Consider the following 21,816-nt stretch of genomic DNA (forward strand, 5'->3'; position numbering starts at 1 on the left):
TGTGAGCTGATGCATTGTTGTGATGCAAGAGCCATGAATTGTTGGCGAAAAGTTCAGACCGTCTTACTTTTTCACGCGGCCTTTTCAGCACTTCCAAATAATAAACTGGGTTAACTGTTTGTCTAGTTGGTACAAATTCATAATGAATAATCCCTCTGATATCAAAAAAGGTTAGCAACATTGATTTGGACTGATAGAACTTTTTTGGTCGTGGAGAATTGGCTGACTTCCATTGTGCAATTTGACACTTTGTTTCAGGGTCGTGTTGGTACACCCATGTTTCATCACCAGTGATAACATGGCTCAAAACATCGTCTTGCCTCTCCAAAAGGTCTTGGCAAACTTCCACTGTCCTTTGCTTTTGTTCATTGGTCAGCTCCTTTGGGACCATTTTTGCACACACCTTTCTCATACCAAGATTTTCAGTTCAGATTTCCCTAACTTTTTCTCTATTGATGTTTACTTGGTCTGGCATGCTTCTCACAGTAGCAGATGATTTTGACACACAATTCGACACATTTCTGCAATGTTTTCTTCGTTACTGGCTGCCCTGACCTCTCTTTATCGTGATGTGTTCTCTCCCCTCAGAAAAATGTTTAATCCATTTGTACACCACTGTTTTCTTCATGGCATTATCCCCATAAACTTGGACTAACATGGCCCTGATTTCATTTCCACTCTTGTCAAGTTTAACAAGAAACTTAATGTTTGTTCATTGCTCTAATTCAAGCTCGGACATTCTCACGACGGCACACAAAAACATGCAATAATAATGAATGTCACTGAGCAAGACACCGCCACACATGATAATGAACGCAGCTGTGAGACACTGATATATCAAGGTTATGAAAACTTACTGAGTTGTTTGTACAGGCCTTGTGTGTGTGTGTGTGTGTGTGTGTGTGTGTGTACATATACTTTATATATTGGGGATATATATACAGAGGATGCCAAAAAATGCATACGCATTTTAAGAAAGGAAAAGAACTATATTAAAATTGTAATAATCTATACCGATAACAAAAGATGAATGCAAGTTACGTTTGACTTTTGCAATTACAAGAGGTGCTCAAAGTGGTTACCATCAGCGTCCAGACACTTCTGATATGGCAAAATACTGCTTGAGCAACATTGACCAAAGTGTCCACTGTATACATTTTTTGGCACTCCCGATATATATACATACATATATATATCCTCAGAAGAAAACAGCAAAAATAGCCACCAGTAAAAATGCAATTTGAAAGATCTTTGAAAGTGCTTTACAAAATTGTGGTGAAAGCATCATAAAGCACACATGAAATTAAAATATATTGAAAAATATTTGGTTTATTTAGGTTCAGCATGCATTGTTTATGCTGCAAATTAATGCAAATTATGGTGTTAAAGAATGTGTCATATATACATATATACACATATACATACATATATATGTGTGTGTATATATATATATATACACATATATATATATATACATATATATATGTGTATATATATATATATATATATACAACTGGTACTTCTAGTTTTTGGTTTTTAATAGAACAAGGTTGTGTGTGTTTTCTTTTAGGAGGTCATGTTTCATAATATAACATCTCAAATAGTAAAATATTATAAATATAAAATAGTAAAATATTTAAGTAATTTTAATATAGTAATTTTCACATGGGTTTCTAAAATATATCAGAGTATTTTCTCTTTGTTTGTTTAAAAAATAGAATAAAATAATCAGATTTGAGTAGATCAAAGTCTTAAAATAAAAACAATTGATTCACTGAAAATTTTTACTGGAACAAATAGTAAAATTCCACACGTACCTGGAAGCCTACTTATAATTCCAAATTGCTTATTTTAAAAATAAAGTCACCTACAAATATTCTTAGGGGCTGAGCCTCTTGCAAAATGGAAGGGGAAAGAAAAGAGTTAAAAAAAAAGAATGTAAGAGTGTCATTCTCACTGCAGTAGATTTCACACAAAAGCAACACAAAGCAACTGTTGACAGTATTTTTGAAACAGCCAAATGGCAACTGCAAAGCCTGAAGATTTGAAAATATATGTTTATATCAAAAGTATTTATAAAAATTCATTCTGAGGTTTGTGAGAAATAAGTCCAATACTCTCTTTTTCCCCCCAAAGTATGAATGGTATGTATGCTAACTTACTGAATTCATCCTTCATGCAATTCCAGTTTATTAAAGAGGTTAAAAATTTATAAAACTCTGATGGGATATGGTTTTAATGCTTCATCACACTACCCATCATTTGCTTTTCAATCTAGATCAGAATGATCTTTCCTACTTCCCTGCAATCACCTACCTGCACAGCTAATATTTTCTGAATGCTCTCTTGAGAGTCTGCCTGGAACTTGGCCAGCCTCATCTGGCTGTAGAGGACCACCAGTTTGAAGTACTTCTGCCACACCTTGTGTATCCTTCTTTGCAGCTGACAGAGCTAAAGGAAAGAGGGAGGGAGAACAAACACAAGTCAGAGTAGGAGAGGAAATTAATGGCAGTGTTCAAGAAGAATGATGGAGGGAAATATAGAAAGCAGTCAATAGCCCATTCTGCACTGTACAGACCTGACAGGAATTTCACAGTCTTTTGATTTTTCAGCCCACTCATGTGCATTCATTAGAAACCAGTCACATCTGGCCGCCAGGATGGGGGGTTAATTTTCTCTAAATGCCTCAGCAGTTTTGTTCTAGCTGAGGCAAACTCTGTGACTGCAAAGCTGATGAGTAAAATATTTCTACTTCACCCAGTTTAACTCAAAACCGATAGCCTCAGGACATATTGAACCTTTCTTTAAAAAAAATAATCTTTTAAAGCTTTTTTGAATGACATATCAGATCAAGCCAAAGTTTAAAAATGCAACTTTAAGACTTTGATGGACACCATTGCTTCTTTTTTCCTCATAAAGCTTACCATTGCTTGGCAATGTGTGCTTTAGAGCATGACAAAACTAAAGAGAATTAACTTAGCCATCAACTGCTGAGGGAGAACAATAACAGGGAAGAAATTTCCAGCTAGAACTCCCTATTAATCCACCTCCCTCTGACTATGTGACATGGAAACATCTCACTGCACTAAACTACAGTGTATACGACATTCAGTAGTGACATGTTTAATACTGAATCTATACAGGAAAAGAAAGACTTCTCCTATGAGGCATCCTATGCCTTTCAGAAGTTTAATATAAAACCAACCAAAGAAAAACACAATAGAAGTGTTAGGGTATCAAATATATGGTGATGGAAGGAGAACTGACTCTGGGTGGTGAACACACAATGTGACTTATAGATGATGTAATACAGAAGTGTATACCTCAAATCTATGTAACTTTACTAACAATAGTCACCCCAATAAACTTTAATAATAAAAAAAGTGTTACCAAGACAATGTACATTTGTTCTTCAACAGTTAGCATAGTCACACCATACAGGACTGTTATAATTATTTCCAAAGAAATAAACTTCATACAAATTAATAGTAAAAATCTATATTAAAATTTATACATAATATATTCCATCACTGAAACCTCTTTTGGATTATGAAAATGTGGATAATTACTTATGTTGATTTCTTTTTAGTGTATTTTGTAGAATGGAAAAAAAAAAAAAAACACCAAAAATTTCATATCAAGGTTACATGTAAGAGATCCTTTGTGAAACTTCATCAAACAGTGCATATGTAACTTGTGAACTTTTCTGTATGCCTATTTCAGTAAAAGAGTTTACTGAAAAATAACAACTTTAAAATAGTTATCTGGTGTTGCATGTGAATTGCTTATTGTTATTATCTTCATTATGCATTGTAATAAGCAACACATACTTATTAATGTAAATCCACAGAAAAATCAAGCCTCTATTTTTGGTCAATTGGTTAACTTAGGAAGAAAATATAACCTTGAAAACTATAGATATTTCAGCTTGCTAAATGCTGAAATACATTACCTGGAATTAGTTTACGGGCATTTCATATAATTTAGGCCATTGAATGTAAGAGTAACTTCACTTTTTGAAGAAAAAAATTGGCAATATTAATTTCATTTCTGTAATATTTTAATATATAAAATATTTTAATACTTTTAATATAATATTAAAATATTTTTCTGCCAACTCTGACAGCCAATGGAGGGTTATGCTTTATCGTGATATACTCATTAAGATATTAGAATACTTTAGTCTATGTATTATACTGTTATTATGGTATCCACAGATATGATAACAGGCAAATAACAGGAAGGTGAGTTTTAGAGGAATTCCTTGAAATAAAGATACTATTTTCAAGTGGAAGCTCTTCAATGTGTGGAAGGTAATACAGGGGGGAGCTTGTCAACCAACTGAATAGTAACATCGCCCACATTCACATCTTGAATGAGGAGAAGTATTTGTATACAGTAAGTCTCATTTATTCAGTTTTCTGCATTCTAGCTTGAATTAGCCACAGGGGCCTTAAATTAGTCCATATACAAGGGTTAACTGCAGCTACTTAATAGAGAAGTTCCTTAAGTATCAACTAAGAAATAGTAATATCTCAAGAGTTTCTTGGGAAAATCGATAGCTAATAGGCCTCTGGGAAAAAGAAACAGGAATGGGAAAAACTGAAGGAATTCTTAAGGAGAAAAGAATCGATATCCTATAAAAGTCACATATACACACATACATACATATGTATACTAAAGACAAAAGATGATCTGCAATAATATGTAGAGAAACTATTTAAGATGCTTGGAGGGACAGTTGATTTAATCTAAGAGTTAGCCATGATGACAACTATTTTGGGGCAGTGTTTATAATAAAAGCCCATTTAAAAGATGGCAGCAGACAATGATGACTCAATAAATAGTTATTAAAAATAACTCAATAAGTGAACTGGTAAAATTTTAGTGGCAAAAGTGAAGAAGTGAATGAGACTTTCAGGAACTTAGCAAATAATGGGAGAAGAGAAAAACAGACCAAATAATGGAAAGAACACAAACATATATAAAGAAAAAACTGAAGAAAAAGAGAGAGAGTTATGTTGTGAGTGGCAAAGTCCTTCAGGTGATGGCAGAATTTAGGTTGGAAAACCAAAGGAATTGGAGTGGTTTTTGATCTCTTCAATCTCAGTTAGCCCAGTATTTCCAGAAAGAAACATCCCAATGATTATATTCTTGAAATGTACTCATTTATTCCTGAAATGATTACATCCCTGTCCTCTGATTCAGATTTTAGGGACGGTGAGGTGGAATGAGAGAGGCAGTGGTAGAGAAACACAAAGGGTCACTGAAGGACACAAAAACACTGGATGGGAAAATAGCAAGGGCATTTCGAGGACTTGCCATGTACTAAGAAGTACGAGTGGAATTTAGAGCCATTGACAGATGAATTGGGCTGCTGTTTAGCCCCAAACAAATATTGCAAGAATTTTGTAAGAGAATGAATATATTCTCATAGAACTAAAGAGAAGCATATTAGAACAGGAAAAGAGTCATTTTGGAAAAAAATATCCTCAATTCCATAGCCTTCAATTTTCTTCTATGAAAGAGGAAGTGAGGATATTCAGCTGTATGAGGAAAGCTGGATAGGGGAACAGCTAGTGTGTACTCTGAGCCATTTAAAATAGTGAAAAGGAATTGGAAGAGTTTTCTGATCTGTCTGAATTTGTAGTAGACTTGCTAAGCTTGGCTCTAGTACTTGTTTTGTGAGTTCTTTGTTGAAGGAAGCCCAAAGATGGAATTCACTGATACTTCTTTTGAGATAATGATCACTATGTACCTATTCATGAAGAGAAAAATCAATCCATGTCCATTTTGACATGGTGTATTGAGATACAAAATTGGCGATTTTGTGTCAATGTGAGCATTTCATACAGTGTACATTTGTGAGCACTGTATACAATATACGTTTATACATTTGGAAAAATACATTATGTTCAACTTTGATTAGGCTCCCATGACATTTTTTAAGATTTTAAGATTTTGATGCTTGATACTCTTTGACAGTAAAATAGTGTAAATTACTGTTGTCATTTTCAAAAACGAAAGATCCTCCATTTCCTATTTTAACACATTAAATTCTATAGATTCTGTTTTTAATCCAAGTTATTTTGATCACCTGTATAAATTCATGACAATTGCTAACTCTTATGTATCACATAAAACTGGATTTAATACTAAATGTGATAATGCATATATTATGACACACAAAACCTCTAATTATATAAATTTAGATTTATATTATTTTATTGATGTCATGCAATAAAACAACACCATTTGATGTTCCAATTACAGTTTTCAAAAGCATTCAGGTTTAACCATAACCATATTACTACCACAATATTGCCTTACACCCTTCCCATGTTCTCACCATTAAAAATCAGAAATTTCAAAGCATCTCCTTTTTCGCTATTTTCTAGGGTGAGGGTGGAGCATACAATTGTCTGGTATACATTATGGAGGACACAAGAATAAAGTAAAGCCTTACTATGTGTAGCTGAAAGGGGACATTGGGGCACATTGTAGAGGAATCGGGTGAAGTAGAGTTGAAGTATATTTGTTATTTACTGTGTCTGAGAAAAAAAGTGTTCATAGGTATGATTTTAAAAATAGGTCCTCAACTCATTTGATATCCCTTCCTTTAAGAAGTGAAGCAGAATTCCCTTCCCCTTGACTGGGGGCTGGACTTACTGACTCTCATAAAGAACAGAATATGGCAGAAGTGATATTACGTCACTTTCAAGAAACACACACACGCACGCACGCACACAAAATGGTGGCCTCTCTCCTGGGCTTTCTCGCTTTCTAATTCTGTCAGATCAACTGATCTAGGGGAAGTCAGGTCCGATGTCGTGTGAACAGCTCTCTGGAAAGACCCACATGGTGGGAAACTGAAGTTTGTTTTTTCTTCTTTTCCCCCAACAGCGCTGTGAGTGATCTTGGAAGCAGATTCTCCAGCCTCTTCAGATGGCTGCTACCTTGACCAGCAATTGGAGTGCAGTTTTATGAGAGACCCTGAGTCAGAATCACCCAGCTAAGCAGCTCCTGATGGTTGACCCTCAGAAACTTTGTGAGGAAGTAAATGTTTGCTGGTTTAAGCTGCTAAAGTTTGGGACAACTTGTTATGCAGCAATGGCTAACAACCGATTCTTAACTTTTTTCCTCTCTTCTCTCTTTGCCTCTCAAGGAAATAACTCACCATCCATATTTTCTAACTGGAAAGTAAAAGTGCTCTCCTAATTCATTGTTTTGTTTAAGACTGAAACTGAAAATGATTTATTAGTAATAAGAAGGTGATTAATAAATACTTATTGATTGATGAAATGTAGTTTGTACCATCTAAGAGCTCATTATTTTAATTGAAGACGGTGCAAAGGAACTATAATTTAATAGTCGCAGAAATTAAAAAAAAATCATTATCAACAAGGATTTTCACGTAACACATCAATATATTAAAGAAAATATGATCATCCCCAGAAGAAGGTGATATGAATCAACACTGAACAAAATTAACAATGAAAAAATTATCTTGGCAAACCAGAAGTAAGAACAGATAAAAATTTCTTTAATCTGATAAAGGGTATAAACCAAAATTTCCCATAAATATTGTACTAAGTAGAGACACTTTAGAAGAATTCCCATGCATGCCAGGACAAATAAAGTAAAGATATCAGGAATCAACACATCTATTTAACATTTTATTGCCAATACTGGCTAAAGTAACAAGAAAATAAAAAGGAAAAAGATAGTTATAAGAGTTAGGAAGAATGTCTGCATTCAAGAGGTTCTACAAAGCAACAACAGGAGGTAATGAGAATCTAGAAAATTTTTTGCCTACAAGATCAAATTTAACTACACTAATAATATTTAAAATAACCAGTGATCACCAACTTTGAATTATAATTTTTAAAATGCCATTCATAATCACAACATGAAATGTAAGTTACCTAGGTTTCAATCAATTAAAGAATATGCAGGATTTTATAAAGTTAAAAAAAAACATTTTGGAAAAATATAAAGTAAGGTCTGAATAAATGGATAGATATGTCCACAAGTAAGAAAAAAGTGTCAAGAGCACATCAATTTTTCATGAAGCGGTCTACAATCTCATCTGGTTTCATGGAACTTGATCTAAAATTCATATGGAAGAACACAGAATTGGGAATAGCTAAGGCAATTACGAAATAGGAGAAGAAGTTCAAAGAATTGACATGCAATATGTAAAACTGGCCATAAAGCACTGGAATGGATCAGAAAAGGGAGCTGAAAAAGAGAGACATTCAAATAAAATACAGAAATTGGAAATATCACAGAGATAGCATTTAAATCAGTGGATCTAAAATAAAATTAGATCCTTAACTCACAATATACACTAAAATAAAAGTAAGGTGGACTAAAAATGAGAAAAGCTAAACTTTAAATTTTTTGGAAGAAAATGTGATGAAATAAATTTATGATGTTTAGGAGGGAAAGGACTTTTAAACAAAATATTTAAATAATAAATTGCAAAGGAAAGAATTAACAAATTTAATTATATTGAAATTTAAAAAAAATTAAACGGGGTAACAAAATAAGCCAGAGGTTTAGAAAAGATATTAACAACACTTATAGATGACAAGAATTAATTTCTTCAGCATAGAAAGAGACACTATAAATCAATAAGGAAAAATATAAACAATATACCCTCCACCCCCACCTCCCCCCTCACCTCCCCCCCCCAAAAAAAAACAAACTGGGCAAATGAATCACAAAGGCAATTCAAAGAAAACGAAAGCTATTTGGTCTGTAAACATGTAAAAACATGATCAATTTCAATAGTAGTATACAAATAAATATACTTCACACTCATCAGATCGGCAATTACTTACTGAAAATAAACTGTCCATACCAATTGTTGGTAAAGATATGGGGGGAAAACACTGAACTTTCAAACAATGTTCATTGTATATGATTTGACACAAAGCCTTTGGAGAACAATTTGCCATTACCTACTGAAGTTGAAGGTATTTTCCCTTTGATCAAGCAATTATACTGAAATTCTAGACCAGTGGTTCTCAAGAGCAGCAAGATCAGTATCACCCTAGAACTTGATAAAAAATACAGGCATTCAGACCTACTAAATCAGAAACTCTGGGGCTCAGCAGTTTGTGTTTTAATGAGACATACAGGTGATACAATGCATGCTAAAGTCTGAGAGATACTGCTCTCGAAAAATGGTAATAATATGTTCTCAAGGAAACATATAAAATAATGTTCATTTACAGCTTTGCTTGAAATGGTGAACATTTTTTGAAACAATCTAATTGTCTACATTTGAATAATGAAAGAATACATTGTGATATATTCATACCCTAAGCCCTAACATTTAAAATAAATACACTATGGTAGAAGAGGGTAAAGGGTGTCAAATATATGGTGATGGAAGGAGAATTGACTCTGGGTGGTGAGCATACAATGTGACATATAGATCATAAAAATAGTATTAAAAACACAGATGGGATTATAAACACTAAAAGAAAGCTAGTTAATGGTTAACTCTGAGAAAGGAGGAGGGAAATAATATTAGGAATAGACAGACAGAGGGTTTTGAGTGTACCTACGAGGTGTGGTCAAACAGTATGGTGAATGTTCAAATAAAAACATATTTACTACAGTAAAAGACACATTGCCATTAATCCACCTCAAAATACTCCCCCTTGCTTGGAACACACTTATCCCATCATTCTTGCCACTTTCTGAAGCAGCTTGGAACTTCTCTTTAGTGAGTGTCTTTAGTTGTGCTGTCGTGGCTGCCTCGATATCCTGAATCATTTTGGCTTTGGGGAAGAGCCAGAAGTTGCATGATACCAGATAGGGTAAATAAAGCGGATGAGGACACACCGTAATTTTTTATTTGATAGAAGTTACCATACCATAAGCAATGTGTGACATGGAGTCCTTCCATTATGATCACAAAATAAGGTGAATGCTACTACCAAGTGCCTTCCAACAGAAAGGAAGAGATCTTCAATATGGGAAGCGCATATTGAACCTCAGTAACAGTGTGTGACAAGTTTCAACTTATTTGGTGCATGTAGTCGAGTGTGAGCTATGGTTGCGAGATGGTGTGTTAAAGTGTGCTGTAAATCGTCCTACCTCATGACAGTGCTCTGTGTCACACATCACTTCTGGTAAATGGCAATTTCTGTCAAATAAAAACATTATAGTGTGTCCTCACCCATACCTTATTGACCAGATTTGGCACTGTGTGACTTCTGGCTCTTCCCCAAAGTCAAAATGATTCAGGACATCGAAGCAGCCATGACAGCACAACTAAAGACACTCACAAAAGAGGACTTCCAGAACTGCTTCAGAAAGTGGCAAGAATGATGGGATAAGTGTGTTAGAAGATAGAGAGAATATTTTGAGGGAGATTAATGACAATGTGTCTTTTATTGTAATTTTCTTTTAAATTTAAACATTCACCATATTGTTTGATCACACCCTCATATATTGGTTTAAACATCCAAAGCAAATATGGCAAATGTCAAGACTTATAAAGCCAGTAAAGTTATATAGGAATTTATTATAAAACTCATTTACTTAATTATAGCTTATATATAACTCTGTAACTTACAGTATGTTTAGTTGTTTCAATTTAAGAAAGACAAATCTAGGTTAAGCTGACAAGAAAGGCATCCTCCTATTTTGTGGCTTGGAATTATTTACTTTTAGGAAATTTATTATAATCTGGTTTTAGGAATATCCTATTACACTTCACCGTTTGATAAAATATAAAAAAATGTTTTTTTTTGTAAAGGTTTTAGTTATGTATCAATTAAGCATGATCTTACCTATAAGAGAACTACCCAAAATACTGAGTTCACATCAATAAGAAAAGATTTACTACTTCCAGCTGCTTCATAAATTGTCTAAGTATTTTGATATTTCTTATCAATCCATTCCCATAATTAATATAGCTGTTGAGTAACTTTATAACTTTATACTAAAGTGAAAATAGACATATATAACATTTTCATAAGAATTGAATTTGTTAGAATTAGGGGAGGATTGGTGGTACTTCTGTTTGAAAGACCATAAGGATACATAAATTGATTAATATAGGTTTGGAAAAGTTGTTTATGATTTCTCAAAGTACTCCTTAAACTATGATTAATTCTTTTTTGTGATTTAAATGTTCTAGCTATTATCAAATCGTAAGATCAGATCCCTAATAAGAAAAATGGCAGTAACATTTTTATATCAGCCATGTTAATATTGTAAAGACATTTTGCTAAGTCAAAAATTTAAGAGGTAGCAACAGATCTCAGATATTAAAAATATATTAATATGAATAAACAGAAATTTTTGTAAGCTTATACACACATTGTATGTTACTGTGTTGAAAGTAAATTAGTGTTTTTTCTTTTAAAAAAATCTTTAAATTGTCTCTGTTCATTACAGAACATAAATATCATGGAAAACATGCTTTGACAAAATTAAATCATTTTTAGAGACATATGGTGCCAAAAATTAACTCTCCAAAGCACATAACTTAACTGGTTTTTGCAATTTAAGAACCCTGGAAAAAGGAAAGGGGATATTTCAAGGAAATGAGAAGTGTCCTTATAATGAATTTCTGCTTATAAGACTCAGACATAATAACAGTCTTTTAAATTAAAACACAAATACCATATGTATAGTTATCTGAATGAACTATAATTGTTTTCCCAGAAAACAAAGATCAGTCAATAATGAAAACACAGAAATCCCTTAAAATACAAAGGTAATACTAACTAGACTACTGACAGTTCATAGACAACACTCAAAGTTCTTCATCTATGCATAATGATTTGTCCATCACTGGATTAATCAAAACATACAACTGATAAAGAGTTGACTACATGAGATAATTTTTTTTAACATCATTTATACTTTTTTGGAGGAAAAATATTTTCCTCCAAAAACTGGATAGTAGTTTAAAAGAACACAGAATTTTTAAGCATACAACATGAAAAATCCATTAAATGCAACATTCAAACAAGAAATTAACATAATTAGTGCAAAAAACAACCTTCATTAACACAACATGTAGAAAAAAATGACAGATGTGAAATATTCCAAATTCTGTAAGTAAAAATCACTTCACAGTACACTGGGGTGGAAATTGGGAGTGGGTATGTGGTGCTGATGATGTGTGACAATTGTTAGAGGTTACAGGAGTTCTAAAGGAAGTACCTTGTGTATGCATGGATTAACTCATCACAGGTATGTGAAAGTTTAAAACCTCATTTGATGTGACTGTTAGTGAGCTTGGAATTTCATAAGTGAGAAGCCTGTGGCCTAAGAGTAAAAATATTATGAAGAATTTTTACTTTGAGAGAAAATCAAAGCAGTTCAGATAATCTACTTGTATTTCCTATCCAGAAACATAGTCAAACAAACAGTACAACTGTAGAAGCAGCTCTAAGAAAAAAATCATGTGTATTTGACAAAGGAGAGAAAAAATATCTGCTGTATTCTACAGATCTGCATTTGTACTTTAGATAATCCAACTAAAATCCTATTTAAAGCTTTGACAAAATATGATAAAGGTCACATGGGAAAAATAACAGTATTTTCATGTAGGAATATATTTTAGATGATAAATAACAGAAACACACATATAGTCATTCATTTGCACTAGAATATTAAAATCATGATTATAATTTCTGACCTGCATGTTATAAGGTTTCACATACTGAAAGCAGACTGCCTTTCTCTATTTCTGACAGATAGATAAAACTGGTAAGTGTAGATATGTGCATGTAATTTTAATTCAACAGAGTGATGTGAAGTGCAGCTCACAAGGCAAATAGCATAAGCCTTATCAGTTCTATTTATTGTGATAACCCAAACAATAGCAATTATAAACTACTCCACAGATTTTTGTCACTGTGGGAATGACAGATATACAAAATCTAGTTAATACTGATCTTTTTATAGTACTTATAGTTACCAAGCTACACATGCACAATATACAAATCTCAAAAGTAATGAGATATTTCTTCATTATCAAATCTGTCCCACAGACAGGTGTTAAAGATCACATAGCTCATTTCTAGAAATGTCTTTTCTCAATTGCTTAGGTATACTAAACAACAACAATGACAACAACAACAACAACAACAACAAAACTCTCATGCATTGCCAAATCTGGAACTAGACTTTAAGGAAATGAAAAGATAGGGTGGCTGAATGGATAAGAAAACGAGATCCTTATGCAGCCTACAAAAGATGTACTTCAGAGCAAAAGACACACACAGATTAAAAGTGAAGGAATGGAGAAGATGTGTCATGAAAAAGGAAACAAACGAAAAAAAGCTGGAGTAGCAATGCTTATACCAGACAAAACAGACTTTAAAATAAAAGCTATAATAATAGATAAAGAAGGACCCAGTAATCCCACTTCTGTGTATTTATCTGAAGAAACCCAAAACAATACTTGGAAGGGATATGTGCATCCATATGTTCATTGCAGCATTATTTATAGTAGATAAGATATGGAAGAAACCTGGATGTCCCAGAATGCATGAATGGATAAAGTGGTACATATATACAATGGAATATTACTTAGCCATAAAAAAGGAATGGAATCTTTCCATGTGCAACAACATGGATGCACCTATAGGCTATTGTTCTGAATGGAGTAAATCAGACAAACAGACAAAAGTCCTATGATTGATTTCACTTATTTGTGTAATCTAGAGAACAGGATAAATGAACAAAGAAAACAGAAACAAGCTCATAGATATAGAGAGCATTTTGATGGTTGCCAGATGTGGGAGTGGGAGATAGGTTAAAGGGGGAGGGGAGTAAGAGGTACAAAATGGTAGTTACAAAATAGTCTTGGGGATGTAGAATATAGCATGAGGAATATAGTCAGTAGTATTGTAATTACTATGTATGGTGTCAGATGGGTACTGGATATAGTGGGGTGAACACCTTGTAAGTTATACAAATGTCTAATCACTGTGTTGTACACCTGAAGCTAATAAAAATATTGTATGTTAACTGTAATTGAAAAATAAATAATACATTTTAAAATTCTGTATTTTGACTCTGCTGATATATATAAAAACTCTGAGGGAGTGACAGAAAGATAGGTGATCCATAACAGATATTACTAATTCTTGTAGTGAATAAAGACCGAGTCTATCCCTTTATATGAATATGTAAATTATTTCTTTTGTATACTTTACAATTATAACACATACAATGACATTTAATAGAATAACTAATCTAATATTTTTTACATACTTAATAGTAGTAATAAGCTGCAAAATCACAAACTTTCTCGTTTGATAGGTATCTGATTCTAGAATAAAATTACTACATTCTGATGGCTACTTGATTTTAAAAGTTTACAGATAATAGTTTAGATATTTCGTTCACTTAAATTACTAAATTTTACACACAAATCCCATGAATGGTTGAAAAATAAATGAATAAAAGTATATTCTTAATCCTAAAATTATTATCTGTCAATTAAAAATGTTAAGTCAAAAATAAAACAACTTTTGAAATTCAATAATAGAAATTATCCTCACTAGAAGAATGTCTAACATTGCTCAAATAAATATTTGTTTTTAAAACGTTGAAAATGGGGAGAAGATATTGGCAAATAATGCCTCCAATAAGGAGCTAATATCCAAAATATATAAGGAACTCACACAACTCAACAACAACAAAACAATCCAATTAAAAAATTGGCAGAAGAACTAAGTAGACATTTCTCCAAAGAGGACATACAGATGGCCAATAGACATATGAAAAAATGCTCAACCTCACTAATCATTAGAGAAAGGCAGATAAAAACCACAACAAGGTATCACCTCACACCGCTTAGAATGGCTATCATCAACAAGACAAATAATAACAAATGTTGGAGAGTCTGTGGAGAAAAAGGAACCTTCATACACTGTTGGTGGGAATGCAGATTGGTACAGCTTCTATGGAAGGCAGTGTGGAGGTTCCCCCAAAAATTAAGAGTAGAATTACCTGCCATCCTTCTCCTTGGTATCTACCCAAAAAATCTGAAAACATTTATCCGTAAAGATATATGTGCTCCAAAGTTCAATGCAGCTTTATTTATGGTGGCCAAGACATGGAAACTAAAGTGTTCTTCAAAAGATGATTGGATAAAGAAGATGTGGTATATATACACAATGCTATACTACTCTGCCATAAGAAAAGATGGAATAGTGCCATTTGTGACAACATGGATGGATCTTGAGATCATTATGTTAAGAGAAATAAGTCAGACAGAAAAACGATCAAGAACCATATGATTTCACTGATATGTGGGATATAAAACTGAAAGCAACAAAGTAACAAGACAAACAAAGAAACAAAAACTCATAGACACAGAGAATAGTTTAGTGGTTACCAGAGACTAAGGGGGGAGGAGGGTGGTAGATGAGGATAAATGGGGTCAAATATGCGGTGCTGGAAGGAGAACTGACTCTGGGTGGTGAATACACAATGTGTTACATAGATGATGTATTACAGAAGTGTACACTTGAAACCTACGTAATTTTAGTAACCATTGTCACACCAATAAATTTTAATAAAACAAAACAAAACAGACTTTAGCACACATTTTAGTGTCAACCTTATACTTCCTTAGGGCAGTACCTTTTGGACAGATCCCTAGGATTTAAATTATTTTTTTCAACCATTTGGCTTATTTTCATCCCTCCTCCTGACTCCTACATACTTTTCCTAAAGATGTCTTTCATCTTTTGATCTTCAATAATATTTGCCTATTTGCAATATTCAAATAGGGTAGTTTATTGAATTTGGTCAGTTTTTTTGTTGTTTGTTTTTGTTTTTATTTTCATGCAGTCTGATATATTTCCTCAAGGGAATTTAAGAATTTGGGTGATGAAAATATTTTGTTCAGTTTGTTTTTTGGAGCTTGGGGGGGGTGTTAGGGCTTTTGCCATGTGTTCTGACTTGAAAGGATACAGTAGTATTACTTTTATGCCTTTAAACTTTAGTAAAATAATAAAAGTGATCAATAAGAATTTGGAAAGAACAAAAATAAAATGCCCTAACTAAAGAAATGGGTCATGACTAAGAAATCTATATATGACTAAGAACAACAATATATCTTCTGAAATACATTAAAATGGATGAGAATTTATCTCCAGAATAATAAATAATATCACTCTTACATTTTATGTTTACCTGGGTAAACAATAATTGGGATCGAATTATAAAAATAGAAACAAATTTCATCCATCCACAGTCAACTCAGATTATTAATGATTATGAAAAAAGTTGAAAATGCAATTACATGAAAGCTAAAAACAAAATGTTATTTTGTCACTATTTTTAGATATAAACATATTTTTAAGCTATCCACTTCCGTGTTTGTCTGTCAATCATTTGCCCAAGAGTGATGAAATCCGTTGATTTGATAATGCCGCCAAATGAATGACCTAAGCTGGATCTTTCAGTGTTCATTTATGAGCTATAGTTGAATAATTTTCTTTGATTATTCACAGTGCATCTATACAGTCTTATAAGATCCATTTGTTTCAGTGCAAATGAATCAGAGGAATACTTTAAACACTTTAAAAATCACATTTACCTAAAATTAATTCACATTAAAAAACACTGTATTAAAAATGACTAATTATAGAGCTCATCAGTTTACTTAGAATTTGCAAGAAGAAATATAGTGTATTACTATTTTAAATACATCAAGTTTTATTATAAATACTCCAACATCTTTATTTCTTTTACACACAAATAAACATGCTTCTGAAATTATTTGTTTTACACTATTTGCAAAAATTCAACTGTAAGTATAAAGAAAATGTGCAACACAATCATGTATGCAGCAGAGCCTGGGACAGAAAGAAACTAATCTACAGCTATAAGAAGTCAGAGGTTAGACAGGAAAGAAATTCTTCTTTATGAACTACAGCTAGAATGCAAAAGTCATATGATTTTATTCTCATCCTACCTTCTTGTTACTGATCTAGAATTGCTCTGGGGCTACAAAAATTTTGACAATAAGAAATTCTGCAAAATAGTGCAAATTGTCATAGATTCCAAAAATTTACTAACCCATTTGTTGGCTTGAACCAGAGTTATAACTGAATACAGGTAAACACATATTATCAAAGGCATATAATAATAAAACAATGCTTTTTAGTTATCATTTACAAATCCCATTCTTTTAGCAAACATTATGAACTAAATTCCATGATACTCAAAGAATCTAAAAAGAACACTGGTGGCAATGATTAATACAAATGAAATGAGAGTAATTCATAGTAAGGAAATTATACATATTCTGCCACATTCTGGAAGTTTCTGGTGGTAGTCCTGGAAGGATCATTGGATATTTGAAAATTCAAGCAGACAGGTACTAGTGCAACTTTGGGTAACAGAGTCATTTGAACCTTAACTGACTCATCTAAGGAACAGTGTAATAATACTAAACTCGATTGTCAGCAGGATACATGGTCACTTGGCACTCCCAGGAATTTGAAAAGCTCTTATCTCCTCTTTCCTCTGCATTTCTTCCACTCATTTCACTCTTCAGACTTCTCCTACCACTCCACTGACATGGCTCTAGCAAAGATCACCTGCAACATCTGATATGCATAAACCCTCATTACTTCTTGGAACTATTTCTTTCTTTGATTTTATATTTGGTTTTCCTCTATTTTCTAGACTTCCTTTTTAGTCTCATTTGCTTGTTATTCTCCCTTTGCTACCACTAAACATCAGGGACTCCTAAGACTCTGTCCTTAATTCTCTTCTCTATACTCTACATGAATGATCTCATAATTTAAACTACAGCCCCCAAAATTATGTCTCTTAAAATTTATCTTCAAAACAGACATCTCTACACCTGAGTGGTCTTTATCATTCACTACTGGATACTCTTTCCTGTCTACCCAACAATCCCTCAAGGTTAAAGCTCAAAGATAAATCCCGTGGGTCCAGGAACCTTTTCATCCTACCTGTTTTCTCTCCTATAGTCCTATTATTTAGTATGAGATGCCACCATTCCATATGTCACCAAGGCCACAAAGCTTGGAGCCATGCTCACTTCCCTTACCTACCTCTCTTCTCATCCATTCACTCAGTAGGTTCCATTAATTCTAGTTTTGAAGTATTTTTCAGTTGGATCCTTTGCTCACCCCTCATCATTGATTCCTGCCACTATTATAATAGTTAACATTTCATCTTTAGAGGATACAATTAATGAATGATTATGGCCAAAATGTTAAGTTTCTAACAGTGGTAGGAATCAAGTGTCTCAAGAGCCCTGTCATACACCAACTGAGACCAGAAGGGAGAGAGAAGTTCGTTAGTGAAGATTGCGATTGTGCAATTTTGAAAAGCATGGAAATATCTTCAAAATTTTTAATAGACTAAGAACATTGTTTTTAAATGGAGGCTCTGTACAAATGCAGAGTAATGAAGAGACAAGAGTATTTGTCAATAGCAATGAGGTATACATACAAACAATTGAAGAATTTATTCTCTAAAAGATAGTTTGTTTCCAAAGTAGTTTAAGCAGATCTCTATCAAGTTTATTTTATTTACTTCAACATTTTGTCATAATTTGTGAAGATATAGTTTTCTAGTCTATATTTATTTATTACAAATTTCAAATGAATGTCATCTAAGTAAATTAATTCTTACTATATTTTGGACACAGATATATTTTTATTCTCAGATATTGTTCGCAACTGATAATTATGCCCTACATTTTTAATAGTACTTTATAACATAGAAATACTGTATCACTCCCATTATGTGATTACTACTTACAACATTTCTAGGCAGAAAGCAGTGTAACTACTGCTATTCATTCTTAAAGCAGACCTTTATTGAGAAAGAACTCTGTGTCAGAACCTGTGCTCTGGATCTCGTGGCTAAAGGGTCCAGTGGGCCAGCTGGTTCCTGTCTTCAATTTGGATCAGAGGTACATAGAAGATGAATAATTTGTTATGTAGATCAATAAGTGAAGAAGATAAATGGAAAGCAAGAGTGTACAGGATTATAGAGAAGGAATACCTAATGACTTCTGCACCAGCCAGGAAGATTCCTGATGGAAGTGATACAAGAGTTAAGTTTAGTATGTTAGCCAAATGATACAAGTGTCAGGCAGGACAGTTGCCTAAGGTTCCCAAACTCGTATGAGAAACTTGAAGACAAATAACGTTCTTAGATATAGAGATTATCTATATACGCATATATAAAAGAAATAAAATAGTTCAATTAACTAGAAACATATATTTCTAAACAGTTGTATGGAAATTATGTACTAAAAATAGAAACCAACAAATATATCACCTTATGAGAGATTTCAACATAGCCATCTGTCTTGGCAAATCAAAAATTAAAATAATGAAGATTCATTAGCTTAACAAATTTGATCTAGCAAATATATATGTGTGTATGTACATGTGTGTGTATGTACATATACACATACAAAAACACATGCACATACGCTGAAGACCCACATTACAAATTACTGTCTTCCCAAGCATATATAAAAAACTAAAACATGAAACTTCTGTAAAATAAAACATAAGACATAGAAACTTTTAGAGATCATAAAGCAAGTCTTATATTTCAAAGAGCTGACACTGTATAAACCATGTCCTTGCGAACAATTGAATTAGAAGTCAAAAAAAAAAAACAAAATAAAAATTTCTATACAGATTTAGAAATTTATGAGTATAGTTCTAAATAACAGATTAATCAAAAATAAAATCATGATGGATTTTTAAATACTTAGTACTGGATGATAGTTAAAAATTTTCGAACATGTAGAATGCAAGCAGATGATACTGAGAGGAACACTTTATAGCCTTCTGTGCTTATATAAGAATCATTACATACTACACTTAAATATACACAATTTGTCCATTATTTTTCAATAAAGTTGGAAAATAAAATAAAAGGAGAGACAAAAATAAGCTTATCATCCACATTTTAAAAAGTTAGATGAAGACGAACAGAATAAACACCTCGAAAAATGTAGGGAAAGAATTTAGTGAAATTGAAACCAAATATATGATAGAGAGACTTCAAAAGGTGGTTAGTTGTTAGGAAAAAGCAATAAAATATACAAGCTTCCACCGGAATTAGCACACTGAAATAAAAAGTAAAAAATTAATAATATTGGAACTACAAAAGAAACAAAATTATTAGATACAGTAGAGATGAAAAACATTCAGATGATACTATGAATAAGCTTATGCAATAACTTTAAACAAAGTTCTAATAACTAGAACTTAACAAAACTGGCTGAAGATAAAATAGAATGCCACATAGTCTTATAATTATTCAATAAATTTCATCTGTAGTTAAAAATTATCCTCATACAGAAAACATTTAGCTCTGAAAATTTTATAGGCGAGTTTCTCCAAGTTGTACATGTGCAGTTTATTTCAATCTTATGCAAACTCTTTCAGAAAACAGAAAAAGAGGAAATATTCCACAGATCATTCTACAAGGCCCACATAACATGAAAACTAATATCAGATGAGTAAAAGAGAGGAAAAGTAGAATTCAAATCTATTTATAAACCTGTTTGCAAATGTATAGTAAGTATTTGTAAAACGGGTATGGCAATGTATAAAAGCATAACCATGACCAGATTGGACTTATCCTAGGAATACAAAACTTACTGAAAATTCATGCATTTTACACATGCACTTTACCCACCACTCTAAATGATTAAAGGAAAGAAACCATGTGATCATCTTATTGGATGCAGAAATGCATTTGAAAACAGTCAACCCATTTGTAAGAACAACAATAACACTTACCTTGTTTTTATACACAAGGGTTGGCAAAGTTCTCTGAAAAGAATTACATAATAAATATTTCATCTCTGTGGGCTAAATTATCTGTTGCAACTACTCAACTCTATAGATTTAGCATGAAAGCAGCGATAGACAATATGTAAACAAATTTAGTGTGGTTGTGTTACAGTAAAACTTTATTTATGGAACGCGAATGCTATATAATTTTCATGTGTCAAGAAATATTATCTTCCTTTGATTCCCCCCCCACAACTGTTTAATAATATGAAAACCATCATGTGTTCATGGTCAGTACCAAAGCAGGTGGGAGGTCCATATTTGGCCAGTGAGCTATAGTTTGTTGACCCGTATAATACAACATTGTATTGGAGTACTAAACAATGTAGTGAGACAAGGAAAAATTACATATATTGAAAAAAATCCCACATAAATACCGAAGGAAAGAAACTGGCATTTATCATCTATGTAGATAATGCAAGAGAATTTATTGCTAAGTCATAAAAAATAATAAATGTTTGCCAGGGGCTGCATATACAATCAATATTTAGAAATCAATTATAGTTTCATTCATTGGACATTAACTGTTAGAAACTATAATTAATTTTTTCATGAAAGCATCCAATTACAAGGTAATTTAAAACAAATATATATTTTACTAAATGAATAGGATCTATGCAGAAAAAATTAGAAAACTTCTTTAAAGATACTAAATAAAAGCAAAATCACATAAGGCACAATGCCCATGCATAAGAAGACTCAATGTCCTAACGATGTCAATTATTGGCAAATTAATCTATAGCTCTAAGGCAATTTTCATCAACAAGGCACTTTGGGAATCTTAGAAAAGGAGCTGATTATAAAATTAATTTTGAAAAGCAAATTGCATAAATTAGTCAAAACACTCTACAAAGGGATCAAGATGGAGATACTTGCCCTGCACTATATTAAAATTTGCTGCAAAGATAGTAATTAAATCAATATGTTTTGGTGTAGTAATAGACATATTAATCAA

The 21,816-nt window shown here is 32.6% G+C and overlaps 1 protein-coding gene across 1 annotated transcript in view; it reads right to left on the minus strand.

Moving 5' to 3' along the window:
- Positions 1 to 21,816, minus strand: part of CCDC178 (coiled-coil domain containing 178) — a 325,057-nt gene that overhangs the window by 32,589 nt on the left and 270,652 nt on the right. The window contains exon 19 of the mRNA XM_088797614.1: positions 2,317 to 2,451. Coding sequence (XP_088653740.1) covers positions 2,317 to 2,451 — 135 coding nt within the window. The remainder of the gene's footprint in view (positions 1 to 2,316; positions 2,452 to 21,816) is intronic.

The sequence above is a fragment of the Rhinolophus sinicus genome, chromosome 4, assembly GCF_057876585.1.
Source record: "Rhinolophus sinicus isolate RSI-liver-muscle chromosome 4, RSI-T2T, whole genome shotgun sequence".
NCBI lineage: Eukaryota > Metazoa > Chordata > Mammalia > Chiroptera > Rhinolophidae > Rhinolophus > Rhinolophus sinicus.